Here is a 22,762-nt window from a genome sequence, read left to right as displayed (position 1 = left end):
CTACAAAGGACCTGCCCTCCGGAAGATAATTCTGGTTTTTGGGGTGGCCCCCTTCATATGCTATCAATAAGAGACTTGCTTCAGGTCAAAAGACACACACAGACTGAAAGGAAAGGGATGGAAAAAGATATTTCACAGAAACAAAAAAGCTGGGGTAGCAACACTTACACCAGACAAAAGAAACTTTAAAACAAAGCCTATAACAAGAGATAAGGAAGGACCCAGCAATTCTACTTCTTGGTATTTATCTGAAGAAACCCAATATACTCAATTGAAAAGACATGCATCTATATGTTCATTACAACGTTATTTACAATAGCCAAGATAAGGAAGCAACCTAAGTATCCATTAGAATAAATGAATTAAAAAATGGCGCATGTATACAATGAAATATGAGTTAGTCATTTAAAAAAAGAAGAATGAAATCTTGCCATCTGCAACAATGTGGATGGACCTAGAGGGTATCATGCTGAGTGAAGTAAGTCAGACAAAGAAGGACAAATGTCATGTAATATCACTTATATGTGGAACCTAAGAAACAAAATAATAAGCAGACCAGTAACAAATTTGATACAGAGAACATTTTGATGGTTGTCAGATGGGAGGGATTTGGGAAGATGGTTGAAAAAGGTGAAAGGATTAAGAAGTACAAATTGGTAGTTACGGAATAGTTGTGGGGATGTAAAGTACAGCACAGGGAATGTGATCAATAATGTACTATGTATGGTGTCAGATGGGTCCTAGGTTTATTAGGATGATGACTTTGTAAGTAAGTCTTATCACTGGGTTTTATACCTGAAACTAATATAGTATTGTATGTCAACTGTAATTGAAAAGTAAATATTTATAAAAAGAAAAGCTATTACAAAAAGGTGAAAAATTTTGAAATGGTTGGGAACTAGGCTTTAGAAGAGAGAAGCATTAGAATTTCTTTCCAAATAATAATGTAAGTGTTGAAACGTGCCGGTTTGAGAAGTAAATTAACTTAAAAAGGGAAGTCACGATTGATTCATTTGATGTGTAATTCTATAATGTGTTTCTTTTCACTTGTCCCTTTTTCCTAGCTCTTAAATACAAAAATAAAGTGGCAATTAAAATAACTAAGAGTAAATTAAAAGTGAAAAATCAGAAGATTAAAATAGCACTCTCTGGCAGTATTTTATTAAAGTGAAGTAACAGACTTTGGTTCTAAGAATAGCTCATATGGAACTTTTCTAAAATGGAAAGCTCATCAGAACTACCTCCCCAACCCCCCACAGAAAAATAAATAAACTTACTTCTGACATTAACCATTACCAGGTAGGAGATTAATTTATGATCACATTATAGAAGGAGCAAAGACTTAGTGTGTTTTTTAATATTAGGTATAGAGACTTTATGTTAATACCAGATTTATAATTCAGTCTGTGATGCTGAAAAGGTTATTCTTTATAGTACATAAAATAAAACCCCCAAATAAAGTATTTTTCACCCAAAATCATTCTCCTAAATATACAAGTTAAAATATCAAAGGAGGTATAGTTTACTATAACTTGTCTTTGTGAAATCTTTTAAAAGATTTTATTTATTTATTTTTAGAGAGAGGGGAAGGGAGAGAGAAGGGGAGGGAGAGAAACATTGATGTGTGAGAGATACATCTGTCCGTTGCCTCTCACACACCCTCTAACCAGGGGCCTGGCCCACAACCCAGGCATGTGCCCTGGCTGAGAAACTGGCGACTTTTTGGTTTGCAGGCTGGCGTTCAATCCACTGAGCCACACCAGCCAGGGCTGTCTTTGTGAATTTTTAAAACTATTGCTTGGTCTTTCAGACTTAAATGCCTGATGAAGTTTGTTGTTGTTGTTTTGTTTCATTTTTTTGGCCATGGAATGATTAACTGTATATTGTTCTTTTATTTTCATAATGCAGACTGCAGGTTCCTTACGTTTAGATGTATGGGATCTATTTATGATTCAATTAAAACATATCTTGTAGTTAAATATATGCAGATTTTTTTTAAAAGATGCATACACACACATATAAAATGATCTACTTGACGTCCTGCCTCCTTGGAGTTGGTACCATGCTACCATCCGTGCCAAAGCATGGTCCTCCTCCCTTCTCCCTGTGCTTCTGCAGTTTTCTTCTGCTGACAGGCTTTATTCCCTGCCTTCCTGGAGCCCACTCCAGAAGGAAACCATTCTCTGTGTACTCGCACCCAGACATGCCAACCCCTAGCAATTGCTGCCTTCTCTGCCACAGGAAACATTAGAACCTGATTTCTGTAACAACTGAATTTTAGTTAATATCTTTGTTTAGTTGATATCTTTGTTTTTCTATTGTGATAAGAGTGCATTAATTAAATTTTATTATATCAATTATCTACTGCCTCTAAGAAATTACAAATCATAGGTTATGAACTATTAACCCAAGATTGCTGCCTTCTCTGCCACAGGAAACATTAGGACCTGATTTCTGTAACAACTGAATTTTAGTTAATATCTTTGTTTAGTTGATATCTTTGTTTTTCTGTTGTGATAAGAGTGCATTAATTAAATTTTATTATATCAATTATCTACTGCCTCTAAGAAATTACAAATCATAGGTTATGAACTATTAACCCAAGATTTCAAAAATCCACATCTTCTTCATATAAAGTATGTTTATTTTGGGTCCAAAGCAATAGAGACTCTTGTAATTATTTTGACCAGCGTCAGAGACTCTTCACTCTTAAATCTTCCAGCTTTCCTACTAAAGTCTCTGTTTCAGTTTTCCTTTTTCTTTTCTCCTTGTAGTGGACGTTTGGGAGCAATAAAAATAAGAAGAAAGGAAAGGCCAGAAAAATAGAGAAGAAAGGAACCATGAAGAAACAGGCCAATAAAACTGCTTCCTCAGGCAGTTCGGACAAAGACAGTTCCGCTGAGAGCTCAGCTCCTGAGGAAGGTGAGCCAAATGGCCCGGACCCTGGGAGTGCGCTCCCACTATTGTCGGGTTGAAGATGCAGAGTCAAAAATAGAGGGGGAAAGTGCATGTGTTACAGCAGTTCATAACGTTTCGGTGGTCATGGATCTTTTGAGACTTTGAATGAAGCAGGAAAAGTACATGCAGTTCCAAAGGTTAATAAGGTCCAGGAAACCCATCCAGGAAACCCATGAGGAGTCCCTGCATTAGAATCTCAACTCACTTTACCCTGAGTGCCATGCTTTCCTTCCATCTTTCTTATGCATTGTCTGACAGAGGAGGAAAATCTTTGAACCAGATACAAAACTCAGTAAAAAATATTCTTATTAGGAATCCACTAATCAATTTAATGACTCCCTTGAAACATTGATTTTTTTTTAAAGATTTTATTTATTTATTTTTAGAGAGAGAGAAAGGGAGGGAGAAAGAGAAAGAGAAGCATCAGTGTGCAAGAGATACATTAATCAGTTGCCTTTCACACACCCCAACTGGGGACCTGGCCTGCAACCCACAGGCATGTTCCCTGCCTGGGAATCGAACCAGTAACCTTTCAGTTCACAGGCTGGCACTCAATCCACTGAGCCACACCTGTCAGGGATGAATTTTTTTTTTAGTGTCAACTACTAAATGTAGAAGAGATGATAGAAAAATCACCATTTTTTAACTGTCATAGTAGTAATTGATTTACTCAAGAATTTTCAATGAATATTAAAACCATTGAGTTAGAGTTTGTTGGAGAGCAAGATGTTTATAGTAGCAAAGCATCTCCCTATTATATTTATTAACTACAAATGAGAAAACAACGTGCCTTTACAAAGAAGAAATCTGGGGGATACCACCTTAACTGAAAATCCAAATTAATATCACTATTAACAGAACAAATAGATGTCAGGTGCTTCCTGATGTGATACTTTGAAAAGGACACCATCACTTAGGGACTATTCTTGCCAAAAATTCATAACCTAGATAGTGCTTGATGAAGCCAACCAACCCAAATTGGGGCATTTGATAAATATGGCTAGTTAAATTTGAATTAATTAAAACTTAAAAATTGAATGCCTCAGTTAATTGCACTAGCCACATTTCCATTGTTCAGTACCCATATGTGGTGGCTACTAGTTAAGATAAAGAACGTTTTCCTCATCACCTCATACAATTCTTTTCATTTATGTATTTTTTAATCCTTACCCAAGGGTAAACCTACTGAGTTTAGAAAGAGGGGAAGGGAGAGAGAGGAAAACATCAATGTGAGAAAGAAACATTGACTGGTTGCCTCTTGTGGGTGCCCCAACCAGGAACCAAATCCACAAACTCTTGGCTCAAAGGACAATGCTCTAACCAACTGAGCCAGACCAGCCAGGGTTCATAAAATTATATTAGATAATTTTGGGACTTATACTCTTCAAAAATTAAGTTGTGTGAAAGACAAAACAACAACAACAAAGGCTGTTGCAGATTAAAGGCTAGTAGGGAGACATGGCAGCCAAATCCAGTGTGTGATCGTAGATTGGGTCCTTTGGTTGAAAAGTGACTAGAAAGGATATGTTAGAACAACTGGTGAAATTTGAATATGGAGTATGTTAGATAAGGGTATTACATCAATGTTAAATTTCCTGATTTTGATAATTATATAATTGGTTATGTAAAAGACTATTTTTTTTATAAGTGTTTAGAGATAAAGGGTTACAATCTGCAAATTTCAGTTCAGCAAAATGAATAAATAAAATGAATACATTATTTTACATGTATAGACAGAAAGTAAATTACCAATGTTAACAATGGGTGAGCCTAAGTTATAAGATGTATTCATGTGACTTTTTTCTTTACGTCTGTTCCCCCCCCCAAAATAAAAAAATTAAAAACATTCTGGTTTATATTCCAGCTTCAGTTTCCCTAACCTGTGTTTACATTTGCCAAAGGCAGACCAAGGGAGCTGAGATGGCCATATACCGCTTTGCCTAGGGGAGTGAAGGACTAACAGTTACCAACACTGGAGTAACCTGTGGCCTGTCTTCTCTAGCAGAGCCTAATCTTGTGTTTGGGCCTTTGTTGCAGGTGAAGTATCAGATTCTGACAGCAATAGCTCCTCCTCCAGTTCAGATTCGGATTCTTCTTCAGAAGATGAAGAGTTCCATGATGGCTACGGAGAAGACCTCATGGGAGATGAGGAAGACAGGGCTCGTCTAGAGCAGATGACAGAGAAAGAAAGAGAGCAAGAACTATTCAACCGCATAGAGAAGAGGGAGGTGTTGAAAAGAAGGTAAGGTTAAAGTTCCTTAATGATTAAATAAAATAATATCCCAGAATTCACATTTCGAGCCCTGTCGCCACATGATTTAATTAGGACTTGGGATTTATCATCTTTATGTATGAATTAGATATTGCACTATCCTTTCAGCATGGTTTTTGTATTTTTTTAAACCTCAAGTGTTAAATTGCTGTTTGATATTCAGAAGCCATGTTGAAATGGCAAAAGTTGTTCTTTAACTCCTAAGAGAATTTCAAGGTAAAAAGAATTTAGCTTTTGTCTCAGGAAATAAAATAGTCCTCAAAACTAGGATTTTTCCCTACTTACCTAATATCATAAAATAAAATAGAAGCCTTTTCTTTGGCAGCAGTTCTAATTCATCTGCGAGTGTATTAGTGCCTTCTAGTGACCATGTTAAGTATGGTGAGTTATCAAGAGAGAAGAATATTTGTCTTTCAGTTAGCAGCAACTAATAGACATTTGGTTTGAGTGTGAATGCTTCCAGGGTTACCTGTACTGGAACAAACAAGACTTAAGAAACTGACGGAATTGCCAGATGATTTGGGATAACTTCTAAAATTTGTATTTCTGAGCTGTGGAAAACATAACAAGAGATTCTTATATAAGGCCAATAGGGCCCTATGAGAAAATCTCAAATAAGCTCAAGAGTAATGGGTGGCTTATCTCAAAAGTTTTACTATATTTTGGTGTTTATATTTTTCACCATATGTGAATGAGGCAGTCGAGTGATTCAGTGACTTACTTTTAGTGACTGGAAAAATGTTTACAGTGATGATAATTAAGACAGAACTTCAAAGCCATTCACAGAAAATTGAGATTTAATTTTTTACCCTCTCCTGAGGACATTTATTCATTGCTTTGAAGAGAGAGTAGAAGGAGAGAGAGAAACATGAATTGGTTGCCTCCCGTATGTGCTGGGACTGGGGACCAAACCCGCAACCTAGGCGTGTGCCCTGACCGGGAATTGAACCGGCAACCCTTCAGTTACAGGACAACACTCCAACCAACTGAGCCACACTAGCCAGGGCAAATTGAGATTTTTTTTTTATAGTTTATTTATTCAGCTGCATGGCAGTACAATAGGGTAACCCAGAAATATCCTGCATCTTTTACGATAAAGGTCTTTGTGTAGATCTCATTTAATCATAATAATTGATCTTTTTATGTAAAAACTATTAGCATCCCATTTTATAGCCTGCAACACCCATAGCAAGATATTTTCAGTTTTTAGATTCTTTGCCTCTTATAAGGCTGCCTCTTTTTTGTTAACATTATATATTTTTTAAAGATTTTATTTATTTTTAATTGTTACTGGTTTTTTTCATGACCACTTATTCCCCTTATATCCTCTTCCACCTCCACCCACCCCTCTCTCCTATTTATTTATTTTTATTTTTATTTTTTTTATTTTTTTTGCAAAAAAGGTTTTAATTTACATGTAATGTGCTTTTCTTTTTTTTTAATATATTTTTTTAAATTTATTTACTTTTTAAATACATTTGTCTCTGCCTCCCCCCATTTATTTATTTTTAGAAAGAGGGGAATGAAGGGAGAAAGAGGGAAAGAAACACCTATGTGTGAGAGAAACACCCATCAGTTACCTCTCACACACCCCCTGCTGGGGACAGAACCTGCAACCCAGGCATGTGCCCTGACCAGGAATGGAACCAGTGACCTCTCACTTTGGGGGACGATGCTTCAACCAACTGAGCCATACCAGTCAGGACAGGCTGCCTCTTTTTTAATTTTTAAAAAAAAATTTTTAGTCCTGACTGATGTGGCTTAGTGGACTGATTGGAAGGTCCACTTAAAAATAAATTAAATAAATAAAATCATTAAAAAATTTTTTTTTTATTTTTAAGGTGAGTACGGGCAGCCATAAAAAGTAGCTTAGTTCTAGAAAGCACCGACATTTTCAGTCAGGTCCATGCTTAATTCAGACTGTCCGGGTGATCTGAATTAGCTACTTTCCCTCTTCCTGCCTCAGCTGCCTCTTTAGGGATTGTTGTAAAGTTTGAGTCAGATGATACATATAAGAACATTATGTAAAAACTATTATTTTAAAAATAATTTCATTGAAGTATATTTTACACACCATAGAATCCACCTTTTAAAGTGTACAATTGAGTGGTTTTATATATTCACAAAGTTGTATAACCATCATTTTCATCACCCCAGAAAGAAACTCTCTAGTCATTGGCAGCCATTTCTCTATTTCCTCCCGAGCCTTCCAGCCTTAAGCAACCACTAATGTACTTACTGTCCCTATAGATTTGTTTATTTCTGGACATTTTACATAAATGGAATCATACTTACAGTCTTTCGTGACTGGCTTCTTTTACTTAGCATATTTTTGAAGTTTAGCCACTTACCATGTATCAATACTTTCCTTTTTATGGCTGAATAATATTCCATTGTATGAGTACACCACATTTTGTTTATCCGTTCATCTGTTGATTGACATGTTGTTTTCACCTTTTTGCTATTGTAAATATTGCTAATATGAACATTCATGTACCAATATTTGTTTGAATAACTGTTTTCAGTTCTTTAGGAGTGGAATTGCTGGTCATATAGTAATTTTATGTTTCATTTTGAGAAACCACTAAACTGTTTTATGCAGCCCCTGTACCATTTTACATTCACACCAGCAATTTATAAGGGTTCCAATTTGTCTGTATCTTTGCCAACACTTGATATTTTACTTTTTTTTCATAATAGCTATTCTGGTGGACGTGAAATATATATCACTGTGATTTTGATTTGCATTTTCCTGTTGCCTGATGATGTTGAACATCTTTTCATGTCCTTGTTGGCTGTCTTTGGAGAAATGTCTGTTCAAGTCCTTTGCCCATTTTTTAAAAAGATTTTATTTACTTGGAGAGAGGGGAAGGTAGGGTTTCTCTTAGGAGAAGGAGAGGGAGAGAAATGTCAATGTGTGAGAGATACATCAGTCGGTTGCCTCTCACAAGCCCACAGCGGGAGACCAGGCCTGCAACCCAGGCATGTGCCCTGACTGGGAATTGAACCTGTGATCTTTTGCTTTGTGGGATGATGCCCAATCAGCTGAGCTATGCCGGCCAGGGCTCTTTGCCCATTTTTTTAAACTGGGTTACTTGTCTTTTTATTATTGAGTTGTAGGGATTCACTCTATCATGATTTGTAGATATTTTCTCCTGTTCTGTAAGTTGTATTTTTCATTCTCTTGATAGTGTTTTTTTATGCACAAAAATGTTTAATTTTGATGGACAATTTTTTTTACTTTTCTTGCCCAAGCTTTTGTTATCATATCCAAGAATCTATTACCAAATCCAAGGTTAAGATAATATATCCCCATGTTTTCTTGTAAGTTCTAGTTCTTATATTTAGGTCATTGATCCATTTTTGAGATCTTGTTTGTAAAGGGTGTGAACTAGGGATCCATCTTTATTCTTTTGCATGTCGATTTTCAGTTGTCCGAGTTCCACCTGTTTAAGAGACTGTTCTTTCCCCAATCTTGGCTCTCTTGTCAAAATCAATTGTCCAGGCCTGGCTGGGTAGCTCAGTTGGTTAGAGAGTCATCCTGATATGACAAGGTTGTGGGTTTGATCCCTGGTCAGCTCACATACAAGACACCACCAATGAATACATATATAAGTGGAACAACAAATCATATTGTCTCTCACTCTTTCTCTGTTCCCCCACCTCCCTTTCCCTCTCTTCGTCCCTCCCACTCTCTCTTCCTCCCTCTCTCTCTCTCTCAAATCATTTAAAAAAAGAAAATCAGTTGTCCATAGATACATGGACATTTGTTGTTGTTATTTGTTGATTCTCAATTCTCTCCCATTGATCTATGTCTGTCCCTTTGTCTATACTATACTGTGTTGATTACTGATGTAGTCTATTTTAACTTGGGAAGTGCGAGTTCTCCAACTTTGTTCTTTTTTTCAAAAGTGTTTTGTTTAGCCCTGGCTGGTGTGGCTTAGTGGGTTGGGCGTCATCCTGTGGACTGAAGGATCACTGGTTCCATTCCCAGTCTGGGCACGTGCCTGGGTTGTGGGCCAGGTCCTTGTTTGGGGGCGTGTGGGAGGAAGCCAATCTATATTTCTCTTGCACGTCGATGTTTCTCTCCCTCTCTCCCTCCCTTCCTTTCTCTTTAAAAATAAATAAATAAAACCTTTTTTTAAAAAGGTGTTTTGTTTATATTAGGCTCTTTATATTCCCATATGAATTTTATTATCAGATTGTCAATTTCTACAACAAAAAAAGGCTGCCGGGCTTTTTATAGGAATTGTATTGCATCTGTAGATCAAATTTGAGAGTATTGTTATCTTAACACTTAAGTCTTTCAATCCACAAACATGGTGTCTTTCTACTTCTTTAGGTATTCTTTCATTTCTTTCAGCTGTGTTTGACAGTTTTAGTGTAAAAGTTGAGCACTTGTTAAATTTATTTCTAAATATTTTATATTTTTGAATGCTATTGTAAATGAAATTGTTTTCTTTGTTAATTTCAAATTGTTCATTGCACATATATAGAAATAAAATTAATTTTTGTATATTGGTCTTATACTGTGCAACCTTGCTGAGCTAATAACTTACTGGTTTTAATAGTTTTTAGTGGCTTCCTTATTATTTTCTATATATAAGATCATGTGATTTGCAAAAACAGATTAATTTTATTTCTCCGTTTCCAATATGGACCCCTTTATTTCTTTTTCTTGCCCTCCAGATGATGAGAGCATATACATCCTTGTCTTGTTCCTGATCTTGAGGAAAAGCATTCAGTCTCTCACTATGAAGTATTAAGTTAGCTGTGGGTTTTTCTGTCAGTTTGAGGAACTTTCCTTCTGTCCCTAGTTTGTTGAGAGTTATTATCAAGACAGGGTATTGGATTTGGTAAGTGCTTATTCTGTGTCTGCTGGGACAATCATGTGGTTTTTGTATATTATTCTGTGAATCTGGTATACTACAATGATTGACTTTCTTATATTGAACCAACCTTGCATTTCTAGGGTAAATCCTACTTGATCATGGTGTATCATCCTTTTTATAAGTTTATATATTCAGTTTGCTACTATTTTGTTAATTTTTACATCAGTATTCTTAAGAGATATTGATCTATACTTTTTTATTCTTGTAATATCATTGTCTGTTTTTGATATCAGAATAATACTGACCTCACAGAATGAATTAAAAAGTGTTTCCTTCTCTCTATTTTTTGGAAGAGTTTGTAAAGAATTGGTATTACTTCTTTAAATGTTTGGTAGAGCTCTGACCAGTGTGGCTATCGGTTGGTTGGGTGTTGTTCCAGAAAGTGAAAGGTCTCCAATTTGATTTGCAGTCAGGGCACATGCCTGGGTTATGGGTTTGGTCCCTGGTCAGGGTGTGTATGACAGACAGTTGATCAGTATTTCCCTCTCACATTGATGTTTCTCTCCTTCTCTTTCTCTTTTTCCCTTCTCTTCTCTTTTCTTTGTGGGAAGTTTTAAAATTACTAATTCAAACTTTTATTATCGATCTCATTCAGACCTTTCTATTTCTTCTTGAGTCAAGTTTAGTGGTTTGTGACTTTCTAGAGATTTTTTTTCATCCCATCTAAATTACCTAACTTGTTGCCATACAATTGTTCATAGTGTTCCTTATGATTTCTTTTACTTCTATAAGGTTGATGGTAATATCTCATGTTTAATACCTGATTTTTGTAATTTGAGTCTTGTTTCTTTTTTTCTTGATCATTTTAGCCAAAGGTTTAACAATTTTGTTGATCTTTTCAAAGAATGAACTCTGGTTTTACTTGAAGTATATTTTTCTATTTTGTTTCATTAATTTCTTCTCTAACCTTTATTCTGTTCTCCTGCTTTGTTTTATATTTAGTTTTCTCTTTTTCCACTGTCTTAAGATGGAGATTAAGCTATTGATTTGAAATCTGTCTTTCTAAAAAATATATAGTCATTTACAGCTGCATATTTCTCTTTAGGCACTACGTTAGCTACATTCTTTAAGTTTTAACATGTATATTCATTTTCAGTCATCTCAAATTATTTTTGGATTTCATTTGTGATTTATTCTTTAACACAGTGGTTATTTAGGAGTATGTTGTTTAATTATTAACTTTTTAAAAGGAGTACATTTATAACAGTGCACCCCTATCATATTATAAAAGTGCATTTGCAACCTTAATAATGACTGAAAGGACATAAATTTTTTAGTACTGTGTTAAGAACTAAGTAAAAATTTGACTGTTGGTGTTATTTTGGAGTGTTTTAATAAGAATTTAATATTATATTCCTTTATCTCATCCATAAAGTTCCTTAAATTCACCAAGAAGAAAATAGTTTAATTTCATGAAAGCCTGATTTTCATTATAGGGAGAGAGCCTAGATTACGTTTGTTTAAGGGAATAGCATATTTATTGATATGTTTGCTGGGGCGGTGGAGGGGGGGTTTCATTTTTTTCTAATGAAAGAGGGAAAACAAACTTACTCAAATACAGCCTTTGTCTTGACCACTTCGAACTGTGACAGTGGCTCTCCGTGGCTTCGTTCTGTTTCTAATGGAACACCATTGGTGATTTAAAATCAATTACTTTCTTTTATTATGTAAAGGTCGTGGAAGAGCTGTGTGTTACCAACGGGATATAATAGTATCCTGAATATTTTCCCTCATTTTAAGTCTATTTCAACTTAATGCTTTTATGTACGTTTAGTGTACTTATATTAAATATTTTTTAGTACATTGGAGTCTCTTGCAAGAAGCCAAAACGTTTATTCACCTCTTCCTTCTACTCCTTTTCTCCTATCTCATAGAAATCAGTCTTTACAAATATTTCATTGACACTTAAAAACCAAACAAATATCTTTTAACCAGATTTGAAATCAAGAAAAAACTAAAAACAGCCAAAAAGAAAGAAAAGAAAGAAAAAAAGAAAAAGCAAGAAGAGGAGCAGGAAAAGAAAAAGCTGACACAGATTCAAGAATCTCAGGTAGGAGATTTGATGGACGTCATTATCCTAAGAGTAAATCTCTGTTTTGAGTGTATGTTTATATAAAAGACAGGTCTATATTAATCAGCAAATATTAGCTAGATGTAGGGTGTCTTTCTTGAAAGAGTCTTAACCCTGTAATTCTAAAGCTTTCTATTAGGCAGGTAAGGAAGGGGTTGGTTTTACTGCTCTACCCTCTGTGTCCACAAGAGGATGCTCTCTCCCTTCTAGCAAGTTTCAGTTTCGGCAGCCAATGTAGTCACAGTGAAGAACTGAATGATTGTTGGGTATAGAAAAATCTTTTCAGCCTTTTGTAAAAAGAGCCATCCTACCTATCTTTCCCTTCCTAGGTAACATCCCACAACAAGGAACGGCGTTCCAAACGGGATGAGAAACTAGATAAGAAATCTCAAGCCATGGAGGAGCTAAAAGCAGAGAGAGAAAAACGGAAGAACAGAACAGGTAACTGGGGAAAATATAATGCTACTTTGTGTCTTTGATCATATATATGATTTGACTTCCTGGTGCCCATTTTTATTTTTCCCATTTCTCAGTTCTTTATTATGGGAAATTCCAAACACAGAGTATAGTATAACGAACCTCCATGAACCCATCATCATCCAGCCTCAACAGTCAGTTGGCCAGTTTTGTTTTGTTTTGTTTTGCAGGAGTTACAATAAAAATCTTTATTTAGACCCTAGGTGGTATGGCTCAGTTGGTTGGAACATCGACCAAAGGTTGTGGGTTCGATTCCTGGTCAGGGCACATGCCTGGGTTGTGGGTTTGGTGCCCCGTTGAGGCACATATGGGAGGCAACCAATTGATGGTTCTCTCTCTTCCCCTTCCTGTCTCTCTGGAATTTTTTTTTAAAAAAAGAAAAAAGTAGAAGGAAATTTTTTTAATAAATTTTTTTAATCTTTATTTAGGTTTGGTCATTACAAATGAGATATACTAGAGTCACAGAGCAATATGTACTAACAGGGTACAACAGTTCATAAAAACTGAGTAACCATGCATACAGATGTCCTAAACATTCCATCACCTGAAGGGAAAATACACACATGTATGGTGGAAAAAAAACTGTATCTCAAACTGAAACTACTATGGGACTCCATCAATAAGTCAAACTTCTAGTGATAAAACTACTGTACTGGGCAAACTTGGAGGCTGTAAATCTACATGTACTCTAACAAGTCTGAATGGTGCATAAGAATAATAACAGCAACTCATGGCCAGTCTTGTTAGAGCTACACTCCCTCTTCCATCGTGTTAGTTTGAAATAAATTCCAACATCATTATATTTCAACCATAATTACTTCAATATATTGAAAAGATAAGGACTCTTGCTTTAATTATAATACCAATACATTACCTAAAAATGGTAACAACAAATCCCTTAATATTATATTCCTTTATCCAAATATCTAGTCAGTGTTCAAATTTCTCTAGTTGTTTTATAATTAAAATATACTAATTTGATCATTTGAATAAGGGTCATATATAAAGTCCAGACATTGTGATTTGTTAATATATCCCCAAAGTTGCTTAATCTATAGGTTTTCCTGTCCATCTCTTTTTTTAGCCCCTTCCAGCTTACTTGTTGAAGAAACCAGGTCGTTTACCCTGTGGTTTCTCACAGATGCTGAGTATATCACATTGGCATTGTTGAATGTGTTCTAGTCCCTTGCAATTCCTGTAATTTGGAGTTAGAGCTAGAGAATCAGGCAGATTTGGATTTGTTCTGTTTCTATTTTGTTTTGAGGGGAAGGCTAAGTTTTAGGTATTGGTATACTTTTCTTTTTCTTTAAGATTTTATTTATTTTACTTTTAGAAAGAGGGGAAGGGGAGAAGAGGGAGAGGGAGAGAAACATCAGTGTGTGAGAGATACCATCAATCAGTTGTCTCTCACATGCCCCCAACTAGGGACCTGGCCCGCAACCCAGGGACGTGCCCTGACTGGGAATCAAACCAGTGACCTTTGTTTTGCAGACCGACACTCAGTCCACTGAGCCACACCAACCAGGGCTGGTCTACTTCTATAAAACAGAAACTTTTCATCAGCTATTTAGTTACCAACAGGTGCTATTTTTTACAGGAAAAGCAGAATAATGCTTGATATTTTTTTTCTTTACTAGTTTTCAGAAGAATGAGATAGTTCCTTAACAACTTCCAAAGGTGACCAATGAGGTTTATTTATTTTGAATAACCCTGTGAACTCATGGGTTTTAAGATACTTTATATATTTTAATCCACTGTGGTTTTTATTATTAAGACCCATACTGTCCCATCTTCAACTAGTTGTAGCCCAGGTCCTTTTGTCATAAGACCCCAGTACTCTTTAATAGCTTTCTTGCTTTCTGGATTTGGAGTCAGCCTTTCCTCTAAGGAACCCTGGTTTCTTTTTCGTAAAAAATTATATTTAGACAGCAGAGTCTAGATGTAGTAAGCACTCATGCTTCTGGGTTGGTCATTATGTCTAAGCCTTTTTAGTGTACAGAGCTGGGATTTTTTTAAATTTATTTTTCAATTACGGTTGGTGGACAATATTATTATTAGTTTCAGGTGTACAACCCAGTGATTAGACATCTATATGACTTACAAAGTGATCACTTCAATAAATGTAGTGCCTATCTGACAGCATATCTAGTTACTACAATATTGTTAACTGTATTCCCTATACTGTACTTTATATCCACACAATGATTCTGTAACTACTAATTTGTATAACACTTCTTAATCCCTTCACCTTTTTCAACCATTCCCCCAAACTCCTCTTCCATGTAGCAACTGTCAAAATATTCTTTGTATCATTGAGTCTGCCTCTGGTCTGTTTGTTCATTTATTTTGTTTTTAAGATTCCATATAGAATCAAAATCACATATCTTTCTCTATCTGACTTAACTACACTCAGCACAATATCTTCTGGGTGCATCTGTGTTGTTCCAGGTGGCAAGATTTCATTCTTTTTTTCTTTATGGCTGAGTCATATTTCATTGTATAGACACACCACTTTTTTTATCCATTCATTTATTGATGGGCATTTAGGTTGCTTTTGTATCTTGGCTATTGTAAGTAATGCTTCAGTGAATATATGGATGCATGTCTTTTCAATGTAATGTTTTGGGTTTCTCAGATAAATGCCCAGAGGTCAAGTTGCTGGATCCTTTATTATCACTCATTAAGCCTTTGTTTAAAGTCTGTTCTGTCTGGTATAAGTTTTGCTACACCACTTTGTTTCCATTATCAACAAATATCTTTTTTGCTTTGGCCAGTGTGGCTCAGTTGGCTGGAGCGTAAGATCACAGGTTTGCTTCCTGATCAGGGCATGTCCCTAAGTTGCAGATTCAGGGTGTGTACAAGAGGCAACCAACTGATGTTTCTCTCTCATATCAGTGTTTCTCTCCCTACCTTCCTCTCTCTCTAAAATCAATAAGCATGTTCTCAGATCAGGATAAAAAAAGGAAAAAGAAATACCTTTTTTCATTTCTTTACTTTCAGTTGATGTGTGTCTTGTGATCTGAAGTGAGTCTCTCGTAAATAGCATACGTAAGGGTCCTGTTTTCTTATCCATTTTGATAGATACGCATTTTTTACCATTTTATTTCTTTTATCTTTTCATATTAAAGAATAACCTTTATCAAATCTTGTAGTGCTGATTTGGTGGTGATGAACTCCTTAGCTTTTCTTATTTGGGAAGCTCTTTATGTGTCTTTCAATTCTAAATGATGGCTTTGCTGGGGAGAGTAATCTTAGTTATAGGTTTTTGCTTTTCATCACTTTGAATATTTTGTACTAATCCCTTTTGGCAGCAAAGTTACTGTTGAGAAATCAGCCAGCAGTCTTATGGGAGCTCCCATTTAGGTAACAAACTACTTTTCCCACGCTGTTTTTAAGATTCTCTCTTTGTCTTTAATCTTTGGTATTTTAATTTTAATGTGTCTTAGTGTGGGCCTCTTTAATTTGTCTTATTTTGTCCTTTCTATGCTTCCTGGACTTGCATATTTATTTCCTTCTTTAGATTAGGGAAGTTTTCCATCATTATATTTTCAAATAGGGTTTCAGTCCCTTTTTCTCTTCTCCTTCTGGCACCTCCATGACGGGAATGTTGGTGTGCTTGAAGGGGTCCCAGAGGCTCCTTAACTATCCTCATTTTTTCCTTTTGCTGTTCTGATTGGGTGTTTTCTGCTTGCTTATTTTCCAAATCACTGAATTGACTTGGCTTTCTATTCTATTTGTCTATATGTTTGTCCTTTCAAAAAGCTTTATTTTAAAGTCACTTGTTATGGTTCTTTTTTGTGTGGTTGTGCTGTCAAAGGAATACCTTGCTTCATTTTGCTTGTGATGTGTAGATTTGACTTACTATTTTGTTTTATGATTACATAAAATACAGGGTTCCAAAGTTAAATCTATTAAGGAATATTAAAAAAAATTTAGCACAATACCTTTTTGTTTCACTCCTTGCCTTCTTCCCATATTAGGTAACCACTTAAAAAAATTTTTATATCCTTTCTTTCCCCCCTAAACAAAGGGACACAGATTCACCTCCTATCTTGGATTAATGGTAGCACACTATACACACTTTTCTCTACCTTGCTTTTTTTACTTAACAGCACATCCTAGAAATCACTCCTTAGTTTTTATGTTGGACATCAGCTGATAAACCATCTTTTTAAAGGTAAAATTTTATTGGAATACAATGATGCCCATTTGTCTCATAATTGTCTATAGCTGCTTGCTTTCTTTATTATTTTTTAAATTGATTTTAGAGAGAAAAGAAGGGAGATAGAGAAAGAGAGAGAAACTTCAATTTTGTTGTTCCACTTAGCTGTGCATTGGTTACTTCTCATATGTGCCCTGACCAGAGATGGAACCCACAACCGTCACATATGGGGACAACGCTCTAACCAACTGAGCCATCCAGCCAAGGCATATAGCTGCTTTCTATCTACAACAACAAAGTTGAGTAGTTGAGACAGTTACCATATAAAGTTTTACTCGAAGATTCTCTGAAGACATTATAAATGTTTTTTTCCCATCTTACATGCCCATCATCAAATGTTTTGAGTGCAATAAAGTACAATTGTCAGTAGAATTGGTGACCTTTCTGCCCATATAGCAACAATCTCCCAGCTTCTTTTTTACTGAGGCTTGACATTTGGTGCTAAATAATTTTATCTCTGGTTTGACTCACTTCCATATATAGTCCAAGTAATCACAATCCACTGCAGAGAAGATGGAGCTATCAAGTCACTTTCCATGTGTCGGTTCTTTATCAGAGGTAAAGAATGTTTCGGTTCCTTATTGAAAGATGCTAGGTAAACATTTCCCACTTCTTTTTTAGCTGAGCTCCTTGCCAAAAAACAGCCATTAAAAACCAGTGAGGTTTACTCTGACGATGAGGAGGAAGAAGAGGATGACAAGTCCAGTGAAAAGTCAGACCGCTCATCCCGAACATCGTCATCTGATGAAGAAGAAGAGTAAGCTGACGTACATTTTGGTCTGGTAGTTAGAGTAAATGGGTTCTTTGAGGAGAAGCTTACTGTAATCTCCAGTTTCCCCGTTAGGACTATGAATTTTGTTTGGTGCAGCACCCTGAATTCCTGAGCTGAGTTTCCCAGTACATTAGCCCAAACATAGCTCCTGCCTTTGGCTCTTGCTCTGCAGCCCTGGATATTTCATTCGGGCCCAGTAGGTAGGAACTGACTTCATGTCGCCCCCACGTTGGCTGGGAGCTTCCGTTTGTTTTCGTACTGTGATAGGTTATCTGGGATGGCGGAATTATCAACACAGTTCACACTACTGCTTATGAAGGCAATTCACACTACTGGTTAGGAAGAGGATTCTTTTACCACTCTTTTCCTGCTGGCTCATGTATTTCTCCTACTGCCTTAAGCACATGTACTTTGATGGTGTTTTAAGAAATTGGTATTTTATTTATTTCTCTTGAGCTGATTTTATGATGAAAATTTTTCCCGGTGACCTTTGTTCCTCACAGGAAAGAAGAGATCCCTCCAAAATCACAACCAGTCTCCTTACCTGAAGAATTGAATCGGGTTCGATTATCACGACATAAGCTAGAACGTTGGTGTCATATGCCCTTCTTCGCTAAAACTGTCACAGGATGTTTTGTACGAATTGGCATTGGAAACCACAACAGCAAACCAGTTTACCGGGTTAGTGTTTCTTTCCTTGGACAATTTGTCCGTGTTTTAAATGTAATGACTCTCACTTCGGAGTAAGAGCTGCTTCATAAATCTGTCACTCTTCTAGTCTCATTTTATGGGAAAATAGACATCGAGATGCCTGTAGAATAGTGACTCTCTGGGGTAACCAGGGATCATGCATGACCCGCTGCCAGGAAGAGTAGTTAGAGCTGGTAGATTTAGATTTAGAATAATTCTCTACCTTCCTTCCATACAAAAGCAAAAAGGGAGAGATTTATGAAGTATTTGTTGTTACATAATCTGGAAGATTTGTTCATTTGAAAAATAAATACAGTAAGTCCTTACTAAATATTGTCGATAGGTTCTTGAAAACTGTGACTTTAAGGGAAATGAAATACAACAAAACCAGTTTACCATAGGTTAATTGATATAAACAAGAGTTAAATCTCTATGACATATTTCACATCACAAAAAAATCACCAAATGTTTAAATAAACACCCAAAACACATCTAATATTAAACATTGATAAGAAAGACTAATAAAAACAAGTAAGGAGCTTCTGGTCAAGATGGCAGCATAGCTAAACGCAGTGCTCACATCATTCCACAACCACATCAAAAATTGAACTACAGAACAACCATCATTCAGAACGAGCAGAGATTACAACTGAGGATATAAAGAAGCTATATTGAGACTGGTAGGAGGAGCGGAGATGTAGAACAGGCTAGACCCACACCATGGTGTGGTGAGTAAAAAATGGAAAGCGGTATCTTGGCTGTGGAGGTCCGCCCTGAGGAGCAAGGCATCCCAGCCCAGGGTTCCAGTGCCACGAAGAGATGTCCCCATATCTGGTTGTAAAAAGTAGCAGGGTCTTGCAGCTGAATGAGTCAGAGGGCTCCTGGACTCCCAAGCAGTTCCTCTTAAAGGACCCGTGCATGGAGTTACTTGGACTTAATCTCTGAGTTCCAGCGCTCAAAAAGCACCTGGGACATACAGGGAAGAACTGAAGTGGCTAGTGTTGGGGCGAGAGCTGGGCTGTTGGGGAAGCAGGTGGTAGCTCTCTGCCAGACAGAAGTGTTGGTAGAGGCCATTGTTCCTTTGATAAGCCCTCCTTCCACAGAGCTGATGGCAAAGGCGGAGGTGGGGTGCCATATCTGAGTCTCCATCTACCTGGCTATCACTGTTTGTCCCTCCCCTGATGATTCCCTGAGACCATGCCTCACCAATCACCTAGCCTACCCTAGCTGTTTCCATTAGCTTTCCTATACAAACGGCCTCTTTTGGCTCATGCTTCAGACTTTCCTGAAATGTGTCAAAGAAGCAGCATTGGGCCTCAGTGTGCCCCATACCCCTTGCTAAGTGGCTCCAGGCTCAGCACTAACAGCAGCCGGCCTGGGTTCACACTTTGGCCTTGCCTGGGCACCTCCAAGCCCAGCACAAGTTGCAGCCATCTGCAGATCGCTTTATAGCGCAGGCAGGGTGCCCTGGGCAGAACATAGGCGGTGGCTGACCTTGGTCTATACCTCCTCGGAAGCCTCAGAGTCAGCACACCCAGTGGACAGCTTTAGTTCACGTCGAAGCACCACCCAACCACCTCTACAAGTGACATACTTAGGGGGCAGACTCAGGGGACACCAGAACCCCACTGAAGTAAATCCCATTCTATGGGGTGGACCACTATAGAGCCGATCCTCTACAGTGGTGGCCGCTGATAGGCTTGGGAGTAAATCCCTCCCATTGATGTACCAACAGCAATCAAGTCTCAGCTACGACAGGAAGATGTATGCAGCCCACATGGGCACAGCATAGCTGGAGTGCCTGCCTCAGGTGAACCAGGAGGCTGTGCCACTGGGCTCTACACGACACCTACTACAATAGGCCACTCTACCAAGAACAAGATGTAGGAGCTCTACCTAATACATAGAAATAAACACAGGGAGGCTCCCAAAATGAAGAGACAAAGAATTATGTCCCAAACAAAAGAACAGAACAGAACTCCAGAAAAAGAACTAAACAAAATGGTCTGGCTGGTGTGGCTCAGTGGATTGAGTGCCAGCTTGCAAACCAAAGGGTCGCTGGTTCGATTCCCAGTCAGGGCACATGCCTGGGTTCCAGGCCAGGTCCCCAGTAGGAAGCGCATGAGTGGCAACCACACAATGATATTTCTCTCCCTCTGGTTCTCCCTTCCTTCCCCTCTCTCTGAAAAAATAAATAAATAAACTAAAAAAAGAACTAAACAAAATGAAGACAAGCAATCTACCAGATGCAGAGTTCAAGACACTGCTCATATAAGGATGCTCAGGGACTTCAACAGCATAAAAAAGTACATGGATACCATAAAAAAGAACCAGTCAGAAATGAAGAATACAGTAACTGAAATAAAGAGTAATTTACAGAGAATCAGTAATAGAGTAGACAAAGCCAAGAATCAAAACAGCGATTTGGAATATAAGAAAAAACATCAGAACAGCAAAACGAAAAAAGAATCCAAAAAATGAGGATATTGTAAGGAGTCTCTGGAGCAACTTCAAGTACAGCTTCATTTGCATCAGAGTGGAGGCCGGAAGGCGAAGACAGAGAACAAGAAATTGAAAACCTATTTGAAAAATAATGACAGAAAACTTCCCTAACCTGGTGAGGGAAGCAGACATACAAGTCCAGTAGGCACAAAGAGTTCCAAACAGGATGCACCCAAAGAAGCCCAGAGCAAAACATGTAATTAAAATGTCAAAGGTTAAAGACAGAGAATCTTTAAAAAAGCAAGAGAAAAGCAGTTAGTTACCTACAAAGGGAGCTTCTGTAAAACTCAACTGATTTCTCAACAGAAACTTCACAGGTCAGAAGGAATTTGGCATGAAGTAATCAAAGTGATAAAAAGCAAGAACCTACAACCAAAATTACTCTACCCAACAAAGCTGTCACTTAGAATCGAAGAACAGATAAAGAGCTTCGCAGACAAGGAAAAGCTGAAGGAGTTCATCACCACCACACCAATATAACATGAAATGTTAAAGGGTCTTCTTGAAGAAAAAAAGATACAAAATATGAACAGTAGCTCTGGCTGGTGTGGCTCTGTGGATTGAGTGCTGGCCTGTGAACTGAGAGGTCACTGGTTTGATTTCCAGTCAGGGCACATGCCTGGGTTGTAGGCCAGGTCCCCAGTTGGGGGCATGTGAGAGGCAACCGATCCATGTATCTCTCACACATTGATGTTTTTCTCTCTGTCTTCCTCCCTTCCCCTCTCTCTAAAAGTAATTTTTAAAAAAACATATGTATACACATACATACAAACAATAAAACAACAATAAATACACATCTATCAACAACCAAATCTAAAAATCAAAATAATCAAGCAGAACAGAAATAGACTCAGAGAACATTTTAATGGTTGCCAGATGGAAGGGTGGTTTGATGAAAAAAGTGAAGGGATTATTATTACAAATTGATAGTAAAAGAATAGTCATGGGAATGTCAAGTACAGATTAGGGAATGTAGTCGATAATATTCTAATAACTATGGGGTCAGGTGGGCATGAGATTAATTGGGATGATCACTTAGTAAGTGATATAATATCACTGAAATGTACCCCTGCAACTAATATAATATTGTATGTCAATTGTAATTGAAAAATAAGATAATTTTTAAAAACAGGAAGTTGGTAATAAAATACAAACAAGTAAGATAAGGATCTTTTTTAACACACTTATCCTGGTTTAGGGTCATGAGTGGCAGGGCACAAGGGAGAAACAACCCCCCCTACCCCCGCTTTGCCCCCACTCACACGCACACTCAGACTGGGACAAGGTATTCAAGCCAGTTCACCTCATGTGTGCACTTTTGAGAGGCTGGAGGAATTGGAGTCCCCAGAGAAAACCTACAGACTTGGAAGGATGTGCAAACCACACAGACAGTAGTTCTGGTGGGGAGCCAATTTTGTTTCTCTTACCAACATTGAAATGAAATGACTGAACAAAATGACATTATTTGAGGACCTGCTGTAAATGAAAATGTTCCATGTTGCATACTAATGGACTTCTAGATCAAAATTATATTGTGGTTTTGTTAAAATTTAAAAAAAAAAAAAAATCTCTCCAACCTACTCGAGGTTCTTTTGTTGGTTCCAGCACTGCCTCTGTGGCCTAGAAGGCTGGAGCACCAGCATTAGAAATTTTTATTTATTTATTTATTTATTTTGTTGTTGGTTGTATGGTTTTAACATAACCAAGCCTTGGAAAACTTGGCACCCGAAACTGACCCCCATAGTCTTCATATTTGATTGATAAAACTGACCTCTGAAATTCCAAGTACATCCCCTAGTAAGGTAGAATAAAGTTGGACAGGAAACTTCTAACAAGCCCCACCCAGTTAACTGCCTCCTCTCCTGGCGTTTGCTTACTACTCTGGGTACAGGGCTCCTAGTACTTG

General features: G+C 37.3%; 1 protein-coding gene across 1 annotated transcript in view; it reads left to right on the top strand.

The window, feature by feature from the left end:
- Positions 1-22,762, top strand: part of RTF1 (RTF1 homolog, Paf1/RNA polymerase II complex component) — a 54,847-nt gene that overhangs the window by 23,278 nt on the left and 8,807 nt on the right. Inside the window, exons 3-8 of the mRNA XM_054565570.1 lie at positions 2,775-2,922; positions 4,996-5,200; positions 12,058-12,172; positions 12,523-12,634; positions 17,514-17,649; positions 18,168-18,345. Coding sequence (XP_054421545.1) covers positions 2,775-2,922; positions 4,996-5,200; positions 12,058-12,172; positions 12,523-12,634; positions 17,514-17,649; positions 18,168-18,345 — 894 coding nt within the window. The remainder of the gene's footprint in view (positions 1-2,774; positions 2,923-4,995; positions 5,201-12,057; positions 12,173-12,522; positions 12,635-17,513; positions 17,650-18,167; positions 18,346-22,762) is intronic.

This window comes from Pteronotus mesoamericanus, unplaced genomic scaffold, assembly GCF_021234165.1.
Source record: "Pteronotus mesoamericanus isolate MK-2021 breed Mesoamerican mustached bat unplaced genomic scaffold, CSHL_Meso_final contig_164, whole genome shotgun sequence".
NCBI classification, from domain to species: domain Eukaryota; kingdom Metazoa; phylum Chordata; class Mammalia; order Chiroptera; family Mormoopidae; genus Pteronotus; species Pteronotus mesoamericanus.
The sequence above is the reverse complement of the archived record's forward strand: the minus strand, read 5'-3'. Positions and strand labels throughout refer to the sequence as shown.